Raw genomic sequence first — 15,566 nt, forward strand, 5'->3', positions numbered from 1 at the left:
CCAGGGTTTAAATATTACAAGGTAAAACCGGTGAGAGCCGAAATGACGATTAAAAAAAATTTAAAATTTTCACTGCTCTCACATTTTTATTTTTTTTTATTTTGGTTTTGTTTTCATAACAAAAATATAACAAACTGTAATATATTTGGTAATTCTATACAACAGCATGACACTATTAATACACGTCCACAAATATCAAGATGCATATCAAAAGACGCGTTTTGGATCCAGGATCGTGAATCCGAAAGCGAAGGTCAAACATTTTGGTCTGTCAAGAGATATTTGCAAAAGAAATTTTGAAAATTTTCATGTGGTTGTTGTAATTTTAATGATTTTGTTGTACCCACAAAAAAAAATTGTGAACATGTGTTTTCCGCGGATATATTTTTGGGGTCCAAACAGGTGTTGGACCCACCCAAGGTAATTTTTTATAAACGCGGCCAAAGGCCGCTAATGCAGAATGGTGTTCTGCGCAAAAATACTACGGATCCCACCCTCGGTTACGGAGCACTCCGGGGTCATTTTTCGATTTTTCGTTAATATCTTTTGAACGATATAAAATTTTGATTTTCCGCCTTTGGACTATTGTTGTCGAGGTCAGTACGAGTCTTACGACACCTCGATCGGTATTTTTGGACGCGTATTACCAGTGTCATGCTGTCGTATAGAATTACCATATATTTTTGCGTTCTAACATTAATATTATGATATTTTATACAAAACCGAATTTTTTATTGGCGGAAATAACTTTCTTGGTGGGAAAGAAATCTTAACGGTCAACCGCATTCCAGACTTTTCAATTCAAGAATTGTATTGTGGTTTCCCTCAAAAGGACGAACTTTTGGTGCCAAGGTAATGCCGAGGGACAATCAATACCATTTATACAAATTTTCTTAAATATTTTTGATGGATAGCCCAACAAACTAGCTCTACACCACGGCGGCAGACTTTGACCATTGGCCGCCAAAAAGAGTAAATGGTTTTACCTGGTCATATTTATACCATGGTACACACAGTCTACATACAGCCGCGAACAGAAAAATAGCAGCGGTAATTTTTTTAATCAGATTTCGTCAATTGTATTGTTCTGGGTTTATGTTAGTCATGTTTTTGTTTTATTTTGAATATTCAACATACAAACTATTTGCATTGATTTTTGACGTTTGTTTTCCGAAGGGTGTTTTAAATTTTCTTCCATACATCTATGTACTTATTTACATAAAAATAATTTTTCACTTTTGTTTGTAGGGAAATCTAAAAAATCCTTCAGAAAAAATTTGCCAAAAATTAGTGCGAATTTTGAGAGCTGAAACTTGTTTTTCCGGAGATCTTTTTTCCTGAGGATTTTTTAGATTTCCCTCCAAACAAAAGGTGAACATTTTTTTTACGTGTGACATGCATACTCCAAAAAAATTCAGAGGACACCAAATAAAAAGTTCAAATTTTCGTAAAATTTTATCGAATTTTTGAATTTTTTCGAAAACGATTTTAATATTGCTTATATGAGTTTGCCGGGGATTGCCCGTATCGCTTTAAATGTATGAAATCATTTATTCCAAATTATTAAAAAAGATTTTAATATTGATTTGCATAGTTTCAGTTACGAAATTCATAGAAATGTTTTCATAGAATATCGAGAATAAAAGAATAAAATTGACGAAATTTGATAAAAACTGCCACTGCTATTTTGTTGTTCGCTGCTGTATATGTATATATACAAACTAAGTATAATCTTTGCTCAAATTATGATTTATTTTTTTACCCAAAGCAGAGATAAATCTAAATATTAATAAAAATATTTAATACCTGGTCCACATGCATACAGACGCATGAAATTCATAGCCAGAATCTTCGTAATCTTCATTGCAACGTTCACAATCTCCTTTATCTACAACAATAAGGCCGGTTGGTGACATTGTTTTCATTATTCGCGACTTATTGATTTCTTACTTTTTTATGTTTTTTTATTTTTATTTTTCTCTTTAATAATTCTTTTTTACTAGAGTCTATTAAATGTTTTTATGTAATTGCGGGTTTTGTCTCCTTTCGAACTATTTTTATAAATGTACCTAGGCTTTATCTATAATTTATATAGAGACCTCGGAATATAAAAACAGCACTAAACACGACTTAAACGCTTCAAACGCTCAACTAGACTGATTTAATATTCGTCGCTTCAAAAGTTTTTTATGATAGATTATTGATAGAGAACGCCTCATACAAAATACTCATGTCATTCATATGTAGATATATATAAAAGTATATGTACATATATTAATGTGGGTCAAATTGTAAATAAAATTTTGGAAAAAATATTGTATTGCACTTCCATTACGTATGAAAACCAATATGAAGCTTTAAATCACGCCTGAAGTGGCTAGTAGCATGTGCGTGAGACTGAGTTAGCTGACTGAATAATGTTTTAGGGGACTGCCGCTGCGATATGGTCCCGCAGAATGGACCATGACAACATTAGATGAGGCAGCTCTGGGAATGTTCTAGAGAAAAGCTCTTCGGCGGCGAGTATCGAAGAAGATTTAATGATGATCTGTCCGAGCTTTACACACACATCAACATAGACCGGCGAATTAAAATGCAGAATCTGTGCTGGCTAGGCCATGTCATGCGAATGGATGCTCCAGCTAAGAAAGTATTTTTTCTGAACCCGCCTATGAAAGCAGGGGAGAAGGGCTGCTGAAAGGACTAGGTTGGAAACGATAAATAAATTTCCTTGGTGTTACCAATTGGCCCCAGCTTTCAGAGCAAATAACTACTGACGCGCCTTGTTGGACGGCCATAACCGTTTAAACGGTTAAGCGCCAATTAAGCATGTAAGTAAGGATTGACGCTGCTAAGCTTGATTCTCGTTCCTTATGAAACCCTTTAAATTTAGTATGTGTAGATGATGGATATAAAAGTTTGTTATTTGAAATATGTGTATGTCTGTAACTAAAATTATATACCATATCTTTCTTCTTTAAGAAAACGTTTCCCTTATCTTCTCTAGGCAGATTAGTTTAATAAACTTGAATCGGAAATTATAAAATTGAAGAATAAACAATATATGCTTCAATGCAACAGCAGGAATTGTTTCTGAAATTAATATGCAGTACATATATTGGTGGCCACCGTGGTGTGATGGTGTGTGCTCCGCCTACTACACCGAAGATCCTGGGTTTACGCTACGGGGAAAGCAACATCAAAATTTTAGAAACAAGTTTTTTTAGTTAGAAGAAAGTGTTTCTAAACGGGGTCACCACCTGTCAGTATTTGGCAAGCACTACGAATATAGTTCTGCCATGAAAAGCTCTTAGTGGAAACTCATCTGCCTTGCAGATGCCGTTCGAAGCCGGCATAAAACAAGTAAGCCTCGTCCCACCAATTTGTAGGAAAAAATTAAAAAGGAGCACGATTCAAATTCGAAGAGAAGCTCGGTCTAAAATCTCTTTGAAGGTTATGTTCCCTTACATGATTTTTGTTTATTTATTTATTTCAAAGAAAGGTGCTACCAAGCGATTTACCTTCTGAAGCTTTATTTCAATGAATTTAGTTTTATAATATAGTTTGATCTAGAATTCAAACCTGTTAGGATCGATGTTTTTGCTTCTTGAAAATTGAACTATCTTATACATATGCATGCAGGCATTTCCGAAATTCACAAAAGTTGAAATATAAACTCTAAAGTGGATTCGAGAATATGGGATCAGCTTTTAAGAGCGTTATCCAGATCACAAGAAAAGGCTTAAGAAATTTTTTAGTTTTCCTCTCCAATCTTGAAAATGTTTATTTGAAAACATGCACTTTCCTATTTTATTATAAAATTGCTTCCGAGGGTCCTTCAATTATAAATTTAAGTCTGCTAATACTTCTTGAGCATATCTTGAACTCTTGAAGAAATGCTCAAAGAACGTTCTACGTTTCAATTGATACATGCCGGCCGCATCTTGAACGAAATTTTGTAAATACCTAATGTGAATATTGATAAGGGAAAATACATATTTTCAATTAAAACAACTTCACCTTTGACTTACAGGGAGAAATAAAAAAAATATCTTGAGCGTTCTCTTACGATGTGGATACCGCGTTTTAAAACGAATTTGAATTTCAATTTATCATCCAAGTTTCGAAGCTATGCAGTGAACCACCCTAATATATACATAAAATATACATAAACATACTTATTAGCATGCACAATTTACCAATGTCGATACCATACATAACATAGTGATATAGTCCCGTATGCACATCTCAAGAAATGCTCATAAAAAATTTCGTCTATCGAATTGTTAGTAATCGAAAAATTTATTTTTCGTTATTATAAAGATCTTTAGGGACAAGCTCAAACGGCGAATTCGGTTTGCTAAAAAATAAATGATTACGCTTTAAATAAATTAAAACTAAATATTTCAAGAGTATTGTGCTTCGTCAAACGTCAAAAATTCTTGGCCGCCAATTTTTCGATACAAAAGAATAATTCAAAAATCAGAGTTTGAACCATTGTTTACTATATAGTTTGGCAGCTTAATTCGAGGTTATGTTGCGAATAGAGTGGAAGGCACTCGCAGGCCGTGAAAATAGGTACTCGAATGGGGTGGAATGAAGAACAGTAGGAGACCAAAGTTGCATTGGATCAATCATTGCATCAATATTAATAATAAATTTAGAAAAAATAATTAAATACTTGAGTATAAGCAAACATTTTCTTTCAATTACTGCAATTAAGGTGTACTAGATGCTATATATTCCAAAATTATAACATTTTATGTCTGTTTAAAAATTTAACTTCAATTTTCCTAAGATTTCCGTAATATGGCCATTAGTGATGTTTGTGTGTGTGTGCAAATTTTCAGCGATCAGCTGTTAGTTGCGCTACTTGGTAAAGTTTACAATGGTTTGTACTTTACTACGATGGGAAAAGATTTACTCCGTTTAAAAAAAAAAATATTTAAACGACATGCTTTTCTAAAGAATTACTCCCTCATTAGTTCTATGGCAAAATCACCTATACGAACTGACTGTCATCATAATACTCTCAGTATTTGGTAAGATAAAAGTATATTAAAGTATTTGGTAAGATTATAGTATATTAAAAACAAAAAATTATCATCAGATACCTGCAAAGGCTAGATTTTTACTCCGATTTTCAAAGTTAATTACAAAATAGTTCGAACTAAGGCATCGAGTCTCGAGAATCGCGATCCCGAATCCTAATGAATGACGTCCCTAATTTTTATCTATGCAAGACCTAGTTTTATATCAAAGAATATAATCTTTTTCGCGTAAAGTACAGCTTTTTTTTAGACGTTACAACACTCAATAATCTGATTTCAAATGAAATCGACTGTTTCCATTCAGTGAATCTTGTGGTGAATATTAAGATCTGATGTATAACATGCTGCCAACAATTTCCTTTCTAGTGTGAAGCCTGAAAGATGTTTCTCAACTTCCGGTTATATGCGTAACAAGTTAAGATCTAGTCTTACAGATTAAACTTCATTTCCTTTATTATGATGAGGGTATTTTTTAAAATGAAGAAGTGTTTTGAAATGGCTGAACATTCGTATGTAACACTTATGTTAAAATGTAGAAGAAATATTGTTTATTTTTGCTAAAAGCGAAAGAAATTTTTTATTTGTTTATAAAATTTGTCTTGGATAACCTTTACAACATTGGACTGAACAAATATTGTTACGTATATTAGCAAAACTAAGGAGTGCTGCCAGCTCTAAGCCGATGCTAAGCAGTGACGTGAATGCACATCAATAATTCAATCATCATGTATCTACATAAACGAAACAATAACTGCGTCTACATATATGTACCATGTACGTATACGAGCAGCAGAGAGTCAATGCACAAATACATGCATATATCTGAGATACTCCTATAAGTATGCAATGAGTAAAACTATAAAATTGTGCAATTGTAGTTACAGCTGAGAAGTTTGAGAGCTCATGGACAATGCTAGTAGATTCTAGAAGATGCGAACGAGGAAACCAAAGAGTATAAAAGGCGACAGATGTAGAGGCGCTGTAATTCAGTTTGATTTGAGTTGTCAAGCAGTTTCGATTAAGACGATATCTAGCGAGCAAGTATTATTTTGAATAGTAGGGAGAGTTTCATTGAGCTATCAATCAGTGTGGTTATTAAGCAAGCTATTCGTTGCACAGTTTGAGTGTTATTGTGAAGTATTTTAATAAAGGCCATTTTGCATTATTACAAATTGGAGTTATTTATTCAACAGTTTAGTGATTCGAACTTAGCATAGGATTGCAAATAAGAGGATTTGCAAGTAAAAGTCGTTACAATTGGTGTCAGAAGAGGAATTGTTGAATAAATTCCAGAGGACAACAAGGACATGGCAAAGTTCAGTGAATTGAAGATCCAGTAACTAAAGAAGGAGTTGGAGAGCCGTGGATTGAATAAAAGCGGCGTCAAACTCGAACTTCAGGCACGGCTACGAGAGGCAATGGAGCAGAAGGAATTGATGTGGACGAGTATGTCATTTATCCTGATGAGGACGAGACAACAGCAAAAATTGAAGAGAAAAATGAAACACCGCAGACAATGGCGAACATAGACCTGAACATGATGTTGGCTGCAATATCGGCACAAATGTCCGAAATGTCATCACAAATATCTACCAACATGTCGTCACAATTGGCATCACAACTGGAATCGCAAAAGATAGAAATAACATCTCAACTGTCATCACAGATGGAATCCCAAGAGACACGTATTACATCAAAGATGTCATCTCAGCTGGAATCGCAGGAGAACCGTATAACAGCGAAGATTGAAGCACAAGAGGCACGGATATCCGAAATGTCGGCGCAAATTTCAGCACAGATATCATCGCAGATCTCTGCTCAACTGCAAGAGCAAGAAGAACGTATTTCCTCGAAGTTGGAGGCGCAAGATACAAAAAATTTACAGTTTGAAGAAAAAATCGAGGCCGAGGTGGATGCTTTAGAGGACGTATCGAACAGTTGCAACTAAATCGCCCAGCAGTTTCAACGACTAATCCAAAGGTAAAAACACCATCCTTTGACGGTTCTGTTCCTTTCCAGGTCTTTAAGCTACAATTTGAGAAGACAGCAACAGTGAACAACTGGAATGCTGAAGATAAAGTTGCTGCATTGTTCGTAGCTTTAAAAGGACCAGCTGCGGAAATCTTACAGACCATCCCAGAGTACGAGCGGAACAACTACGAAACATTGATGAGCGCTTTAGAGAGACGTTACGGAAGCGAGCATAGGAAACAGATATTCCAAATTGAGTTGCAAAACCGCTACCAAAAAGCAAATGAGACATTGCAGGAGTTTGCTTCAGATATTGAAAGATTGGCTCATCTTGCAAATGCGGACGCGTCCGTGGAATACACTGAAAGGGTAAAAATCCAGAGCTTCATAAATGGCATACGAGATGTGGAAACGAAGCGGGCTACATATGCGAATCCAAAACTAACATTTGCTGAAACGGTATCGCATGCTCTGATTCAGGAAACAGCGTCGCTTCTGTGTAAGCCAGTTTTCAAAGCACGCCGTGTGGAAGTAGAAAGGCCAGAGTGGGTAGACACAATTTTGGAAGCACGGAAGGGATCTCAACAGAGGAATGCCGGAGTTGTTAAATGTTTCAAGTGCGGCAACCCAGGTCACATTGCACGTCATTGCGATCTTGGTCCTAATAGTTCCAACAATGTGGGTGGCCGTAAACGCAAAGCTGGCGGAAATGAGCAAGAGCGTGTCGGATGTAAAGAACGAAAACTTTCCCGGGCTATTGAATGTCCTGTGATATCTGTGTCGCAGATTGGAAGGAAATCAAGCAGTCTTACCATCATAGGGAATGTGGATGGTAAAGAGCGTGTACTGACTGTAGATACGGGGGCATCTCATTCCTTGATTCGATCTGAATTGGTCTACAGGAGAGTAAAGTCATTACCTGGAGCAAGGTTGCGTACGGTCACAGGCGAGTATAATCAAGTCCAAGGCGAAGTGGTATGTGAGGTATTAATTGGAAAAGTTATGGTTCTACACAAATTCGTTGTTAGGCGCTATAAGAACCAGGACATACCACTTAACTTTAGTTTGGAAAAAGGGTTCAGCAATAATCGGGTACTGGTGGAAAAGACTCGACAAAGACCACGAAAGTCAAAGGCAAAGGTTGATAGATCGAATGGGCCAAATAAATCAATATCAAAAGTACCTGCGAGAGAAACACTGGCATTGACAAAACCTAAAAGACGCAGAAAAACGAAGCAACGAATTTCCGAGAAAAAATGCGAGGGTAGTTTCAAGCCAGAGCGCACTACTGTGGGGAAACGTGGGAACGATACTGATTATGCAAAGCAAATCCATCCAGCGCAAGCTCTACGAAGTAGTTCATCGGCCAAACAACAGAGTGTGAAGGAACGAACCAGGATATTGAGTGGTACGATGAAACACAGGTACCATGAGAACAATAATTCGAAAGGTTTCTTGGCGGGAGATTTGGTACTGTTATACAACCCTCACCGGCGGAAAGGTGTTCCATCCAAATTTCGGTGCAGTTGGGAAGGCCCGTACAAGGTTGTGAAAAAGATCAGTGATACCATCTACCGCATACAAAGCATTGAGAAACCACGGAGTAGAAGAGTGGTATATTTGGCGATGCTAGCAGCGTTTAGATCGAGAGATTTGTCTGATCGGGGCGATCAGACTTAGGTGGAGGGCAGTGTTACGAATATTAGCAAAACTAAGGAGTGCTGCCAGCTCTAAGCCGATGCTAAGCAGTGACGTGAATGCACATCAATAATTCAATCATCATGTATCTACATAAACGAAACAATAACTGCGCCTACATATATGTACCATGTACGTATACGAGCAGCGGAGAGTCAATGCACAAATACATGCATATATCTGAGATACTCCTATAAGTATGCAATGAGAAAAACTATAAAATTGTGCAATTGTAGTTACAGCTGAGAAGTTTGAGAGCTCATGGACAATGCTAGTAGATTCTAGAAGATGCTAACGAGAAAACCAAAGAGTATTAAAGGCGACAGATGTAGAGGCGCTGTAATTCAGTTTGATTTGAGTTGTCAAGCAGTTTCGATTAAGACGATATCTAGCTAGCAATAGCAGTATTATTTTGAATAGTAGAGAAGCTATTCGTTGCACTGTTTGAGTGTTATTGTGAAGTACTTTAATAAAGGCCATTTTGCATTATTACAAATTGGAGTTATTTATTCAACAGTTTAGTGATTCGAACTTAGAAGAGGATTGCAAATAAGAGGATTTGCAAGTAAACATCTTTACAATATTTATGTTTAACTACTGGTATGAATTTACTTGGTATCATTATTTTTTAATAAAAATTCAATAATAACAGTCTCTGGATAATCCCAAAAAATGTCGCGATGCCGGGACTGTCATTTTCAAATCCCGATATACCGGGATTGCGAAATATCTTCGGGATTCGATGCTATAGTTCGAACCCTGTTTCGTTTTTAACTGTTTCTTTCAACTCAGTTATTCCACGCCATATATGAGTTTTTCGTTTGCTGTTAGCGTACTATTCTCAGTATGTTAAACACCTCTATCTAAAAAGTGCTAACTTAAAAATCACAAATTTTGATGTAATGCATGCATGCCACCGTTGCACTGATAGGGAAAGGATATCAATGCTGCAAATAGCTTCATTTGACATTTTCGTTTTCGCCAACATAGAACAAATAGGAAAGATCTATTGTGAATAAACGAAATCCAAGAAAAAATCTGACTTTGTTGACTTTTTTTTTGTATGTGAATGGGCAGGTACTGCTAAGTCTGAAGTTCTGTTATTATTTACAAACGCAACGTCTTGTGCGATTGTGAAAAGGCTCGGTTCTGCATTAAAACGCATGAACATGAGAAAATCTATTCTGACGAAGCCATAAATACCAAGGGTCTGAAGGTCAAAAAGCTGCAACTGGACTTGATCGCCTTTTTAACAAGCCTTTACTTAGTGAGTACTGCAGCTACATATTATTGAATCGAATATATATGTATGTACATCGGTCGATAATAGATTCAGGAACCCGATAGAGTTCTTAATTATAAAAGTTAGGATTTTTGAGTTAGATCTCTTTGATACAAGTGTGCGATATGTACATATGAATGTGTGTACCAATTATGTATGTATGCTTTTGTGTAAACACATGATTTATGTATACAAAAATATTTTTTATATAGCACAGCTTTGACTTTGACTGATAAGCTTAATGCAAAGATTGATCGAAGAGTAAAGATGTTGCAGCGACGAAAAATTGTGTGAAGCAAGCTTCACAAAATTCTAGTAGGTCACATTCACCACTTACCATAGCAGAATTTGTTAAACTACCAGTGTCTGTATTTGTTATTTAACAATTATTTGTACACTTTTTATTCAGCTAATCTGTTCAGAATTTACATTTTTACGCTCAAAAAGTACAATCAGTGTATTTTGTGTGCTTAAATTATGTTAAAACTTGTGTTAAAGTTCGTGGTGTGGTGGAAGTGACCTACTAGAATTTTGTTACGCTCCGCTGCTTTCCAACGAAGTTTGCGCCTGCAACATCTTTACTCTTCGATCAGTCTTTGCCTAATGTAATATGAGCATCGCAGTTCGTCAAATAAGTGTGATCGGAAAAACAGAATGTTAATTTAATTATTTTTAGCAACTTTTCAAACAGCTGTTGGCAACTTCCTTTTCTCTTAACATCTTTAAAGCGCGGTATCAACATCATAAGAAAACACGCAAGAAATAGAGTTAAGCATTCCATTCAAAAAACTCATAGACCCAGTTACTGTTATCCCTGGTATTTAACCGACTGGTTCTTACAGGGTCGTTGCTAAAAAATGAGACGCACATAAATTTCTTGGCCAAAACAGGGCTGCCCTATGCATGTTTGCTATAAAACCTTTAGAAAAAGGTAGCGGAAAGTGAAAGAGTTTTCTTGAAAAGTGGATATCATTTGACAAACGGATTTTTTCTTGACCGCTTTATAATACCTATATGGACTTTTCACTTTTATTTTGATATGGATCCGCGCTTAAAAGTTGAACGACAGGTACCAACATTTTTATACGCAGATTTGTTAAAGCACAGACCTTATTAGCTTAGTTCGGCTAACGGTAATTTATGCCATAAGCGAATCGTAATAGATGTGGACTTATATAAAGCGACGAACAGAAAAATAGCAGTTGCAATTTTTTTAATCAAATTAAATTAAATTCTTTTTCTCGTTATTTGCTACGTATATAACTACATTCTAGGGTAAAAATACGCTTATCATCACTTAGATAATGTTTAAAAGATCAATCTAGCGGAAATTATTGAAGAGTCGTGGCAGTGATGAATAAGCGATTCAATGCTCATCACGATATATGGCATTCAAACTGGCAGGCGAACAGCAGGGGTGAGATGTTGGCGGATCAAACTGAAGAAACGACATTCTGCACAATAAACGGAGACATCCCCACTCGTATAGTTTCACAGCTTTCAGTTATTCAATTTACACATCTAAAAATCGTGCACTGAGGGAAATGCTTGGGCTGCTATATAATTTTTGCTATTGATAGCGCCGTATTTCGTGCGATATCTATTTGGAATGGATCCACTATCAAATCTTATTTGCATCTAATAAAAAGTCATAAAGCAATTTAAAAAAATTTTTTTGATGGGACTTTCCTTTTTATTTGTATAAGAAAAATATTTATGGACGGCCCTGTACTATTTCATATTGGCGTGAGAGCAATATTACAACTTGTTGAAATGCTTTTTGGATTTAACTTTTTTTTATATTTCATATATTTGAATATTTCTCTGAAATTTTTATGACATGCCGTAGCCTAATGGTAGAGCACTGGACTCATAGCCCAGATGACCAAGGTTCGAATCATGCTGAAGCGAAATGTTAAATTTAATTTTTTTTTAAGAATGCCGAATTTATCAATAGTTAATTGATTGTTCAATACTGATTCATCATTCGTACAGTGATAGCATATCCATATTTATTGATGGGACAGGATTAACAATTTTTATTTAATGTAGTATCAATACTTGTGGGTGATCGAGCCATAGATTTCCCTCCGTGTGGTGAAAGTTGCGAACACCTGAAAGGACTTGGACCTTAAAGGCCTTTGAGGCCCAACTTCATGCGCGTCCTTTCAAACTTAAACTTTCAGGCGTATGCGACTTTCACCACGATTTTTAGCTGTGTAGATTGAATAGCTAACAAACGAGGGGGAATTCTAGAACGCTTGGAACGCCCATGGTTATCCATGGAGTTCTTGCTTAATTCAATAAGCATAGCAATTCTGAGCCGGCAGATTTTAGAAAATTTTAGTCTAATAACAACATAATTGGTTTAGAAAATTACCTCTTGGCTGTGGTGCATTATCACCACTAATAGTTCATTCACCAGAACCCGTGATTCACCACTTGTTAGGTCATTGCTCCAAAAATTTACCAAAGAAAATCAAAGTATAAGAAGCTTCATGATAACGAATAGTGGGTTAAGCGGCTGATAGACGAACGAAAGTCCGAAATTAACTGCCTTGATTGGAATTAACTTCAAGATAATCCTCATAGCTAATTCCCAAGATTGAAGAGAATTAGTGGAATTTTCGCTGACAACACTGGCGAAAACAACAGAATTCCACCGTGCATCATAACAAGAGAATTCCACCTCGTTTGTCAGCTACTTAATTTGCACAGCTGAAAATCGTGGTGAAATTCGCATACGCCTAAAAGTCTAAAAGAATCGTGGTGAAAGTCGCGTACGCCTAAAAGTATGCAAGGACGTGCATTGAGTTGGGCCTTCAACGAGGTGGAATTCTACAACGCCTGCAACACTCAGGAGGCTAGCCATGAAGGTATGGCCTAATCTTCTAAATAGTTCGACTTGTGCGTTACGTAGCTCAATTTTTTTGGATAAAATATTGCATTGTCGCCGGGTTCAGACTTACGGCTCAAGTTTCATATCTCCAGCTCACCGGGAAGTTACTCAAACATCGATTGCAAGATTCCCCTCGTTTTTCAAGGATTTGTTGTTATCTCACTTAGAGCGCCACCTAGCGGAATTTTGAATTTCACAAAAGTTGAAATATAAACTCTAAAGTGGATTCGAGAATATGGGATCAGCTTTAAAGGGCGTTATCCAGATCACAAGATAAGGCTTAAGAAATTTTTTAGTTTTCCTCTCCAATCTTGAAAATGTTCATTTGAAAACATGTACTTTCCTATTTTATTATAAAATTGCTTCCGAGGGTCCTTCAATTAATTTTCTGTAAATTGTATTGTCACCAAGCCTCGAACTGTGTGCCAAGTTTCAAGTCTCTAGGTCACCGGGAAGTTAGTTAAACAAATGGGAATCTTTCAACCAAATCAAAACTAATGCACCACCTAGCGAAATTTTTTTGATAAAATATTGCATTGCCACCGGGTTCTGCCTCACGGCCCAAGTTTCAAGTCTCTAGCTCACCGCGAAGTTACTTAAAAATCAATCGCAAGATTCCCTGCGTTTTTTTACAGATTTTCAGGGATTTTCGTTTATCTCGATTCGTCTGCCACCTGGCGGCATTTTGTTTTCCACGAATTGTAATGCCATCGACTCGCAAACTATGTGCTAAGTTTCAAGTCTCTGGATCACCGAGAAGTTGGTTAAAAGTCGATCGCAAAATTTCCATTTTAAAATTAATTTTCTGTATATCTCGATCCGTGCGCCACCTAGCGGACTTTTTCACTTGTATTGTAATGTCCCCCAGATCTGAACTACATTCTAAGTATCAAGTGTCTAGCTCAATGGGAAGTTACTGAAAAAGACTTTTCCGTGGGTCAAAAATTCGTATGGAATTGAGGGGACAAACATGAAAGGGACTTAATATAAAGATAGTAAAATATAAAGGTAGTAAAAAATGATCCGACGCCATCAAAGTTGATATTAAAGGACGCGTTTAATCTTTTCAGTCATTTGATAGGCTGATGTCTTAATATATAAAAAACACGTGTCACACAATTGAGGCCAATGGACTCCTAAACTACTGAACCGATTTTGAATTTGTTTTGCACCCCGTGTGTAGTTTGATCTAACTTGAAATATAGGATAGGTGACTGGGTGACTAGGGTCTCGAGATATAGGCCAAAACGTGGACCCGGGTACCCCTAGAATGTGTTAAAGAATGTGGATATCAAATGAAAGCTGTTGATAAGTGCTTTATTAGAGGGTAGTTTCCATACCTCTGGGTGACTAGGGTCTCGAGATATAGGCCAAAGCGTGGACCCGGGTACCCCTAGAATGTGTTTAAAGAATGTGGATATCAAATGAAAGCTGTTGATGAGTGCTTTAGTACAGAGTAATATATTATCCAGAGACGGACTGGGCCTGGGATTAGGACTAGGACTGGGACTGAGACTCGGAATGGGACTGGGACTGGGACTGGAATAAAATACATACCACCTTCTGGGACAGGCAATAAGGGATGCAGAAGAATTAGAAGAAATTGAGAGAAAAGAAAACAGAAAAGAGAGAAGAAATAAGGAGATTGAGACAGAGATAGAATGAGACGAAGATGGAGATAGATGAAGCGAAAAAGACGGAGGGAGGAGTGAATAAAAGGATTAGGATAAAGTGAAGAGGGGGAGAGGGCAGAGTCAGACGGAAAAAGCTTATTAAAATGTATGCAGATTGGCCAACGTCTGCCGGGTCTTCTAGTATGCATATATAAACTCCAACATGGATAAAACCTGTGTACACAAAAGGCAGGTCGGTAGACACTGCACTGCATATGGAGGCTATAAACATAGAAATAGCCTTGGAAAATAAGGAGTATTGTTTAAATACTTCAACAAATTTCTAAGAATTATAAAAACGGTACCAACTTTGGAAAGGGGAGAAGCTTTAGATGTAAAAATAATTATTTTTATGGTTATTTTCAGTTTGGAAATTAAGTTTAGTTAGTTCAACAAAAAATGGTTAACAAAATTAAACAAATTTTAACTAATATCAATTATTTCGATTAATGAACCATGCAGTGATGACCTGTTTTCCAGCTTTTTTTTTTTTTTGTAATTTAATGAATGTATGATATAAAAAATATGTTAGAGTAATGAGTGGAAATTTGCATTTTTTTAAATAAAAACTTATACAATTTTGAGTCTAGTATATCATCTATAATCATGGTATGCCAATTGAAAAAAAAAGACTTTACGTAGCGCAGTGGATGAATTTTATTGCTAAAAAAATATTTTAATGCAGTTATCAACTTACTCATCGAGCTCTTCCTCGGAAATAGATTGACTGTTTCCACTCAAAAAAGACATGATGTGGTTAAGCAGCTATACGCCAAATGCAGATGATATTCTGGAAATAGAAGCAAATAATATATGTAAATATGTAAATGTAAAAATTGCATTCATTTCTCCTGTCGTCTTTTATTCCTCCCTATGATGTATCTCAGTAAACAGAAGCATTTGTCATATTGTAGCTCCTGCACAAAAAAAAAATTTTGTTTTTTCTTGCTTTTCCATCCTGCTCTCTGTGCGTGATCCCTGCTGTTTCTTCG

General features: G+C 36.3%; 1 protein-coding gene across 3 annotated transcripts in view; it reads right to left on the bottom strand.

Moving 5' to 3' along the window:
• Positions 1-15,566, bottom strand: part of LOC137237185 (uridine phosphorylase 1-like) — a 112,548-nt gene that overhangs the window by 67,217 nt on the left and 29,765 nt on the right. The window contains exons 1-2 of one of the 3 annotated variants that reach the window (XM_067760520.1): positions 1,951-2,164; positions 1,807-1,888 (exon numbers count right to left, since the gene is read on the bottom strand). In XM_067760520.1, coding sequence (XP_067616621.1) covers positions 1,807-1,817 — 11 coding nt within the window. In that variant the 5' untranslated portion in view covers positions 1,818-1,888; positions 1,951-2,164. Of the gene's footprint in view, positions 1-1,806; positions 2,165-15,271; positions 15,365-15,566 lie in introns of those variants that run through there. The other 2 variants (XM_067760519.1, XM_067760518.1) reach the window with 2 other exon arrangements.

The sequence above is a fragment of the Eurosta solidaginis genome, chromosome 1 (genome assembly GCF_040869045.1).
Source record: "Eurosta solidaginis isolate ZX-2024a chromosome 1, ASM4086904v1, whole genome shotgun sequence".
Lineage (NCBI taxonomy): Eukaryota > Metazoa > Arthropoda > Insecta > Diptera > Tephritidae > Eurosta > Eurosta solidaginis.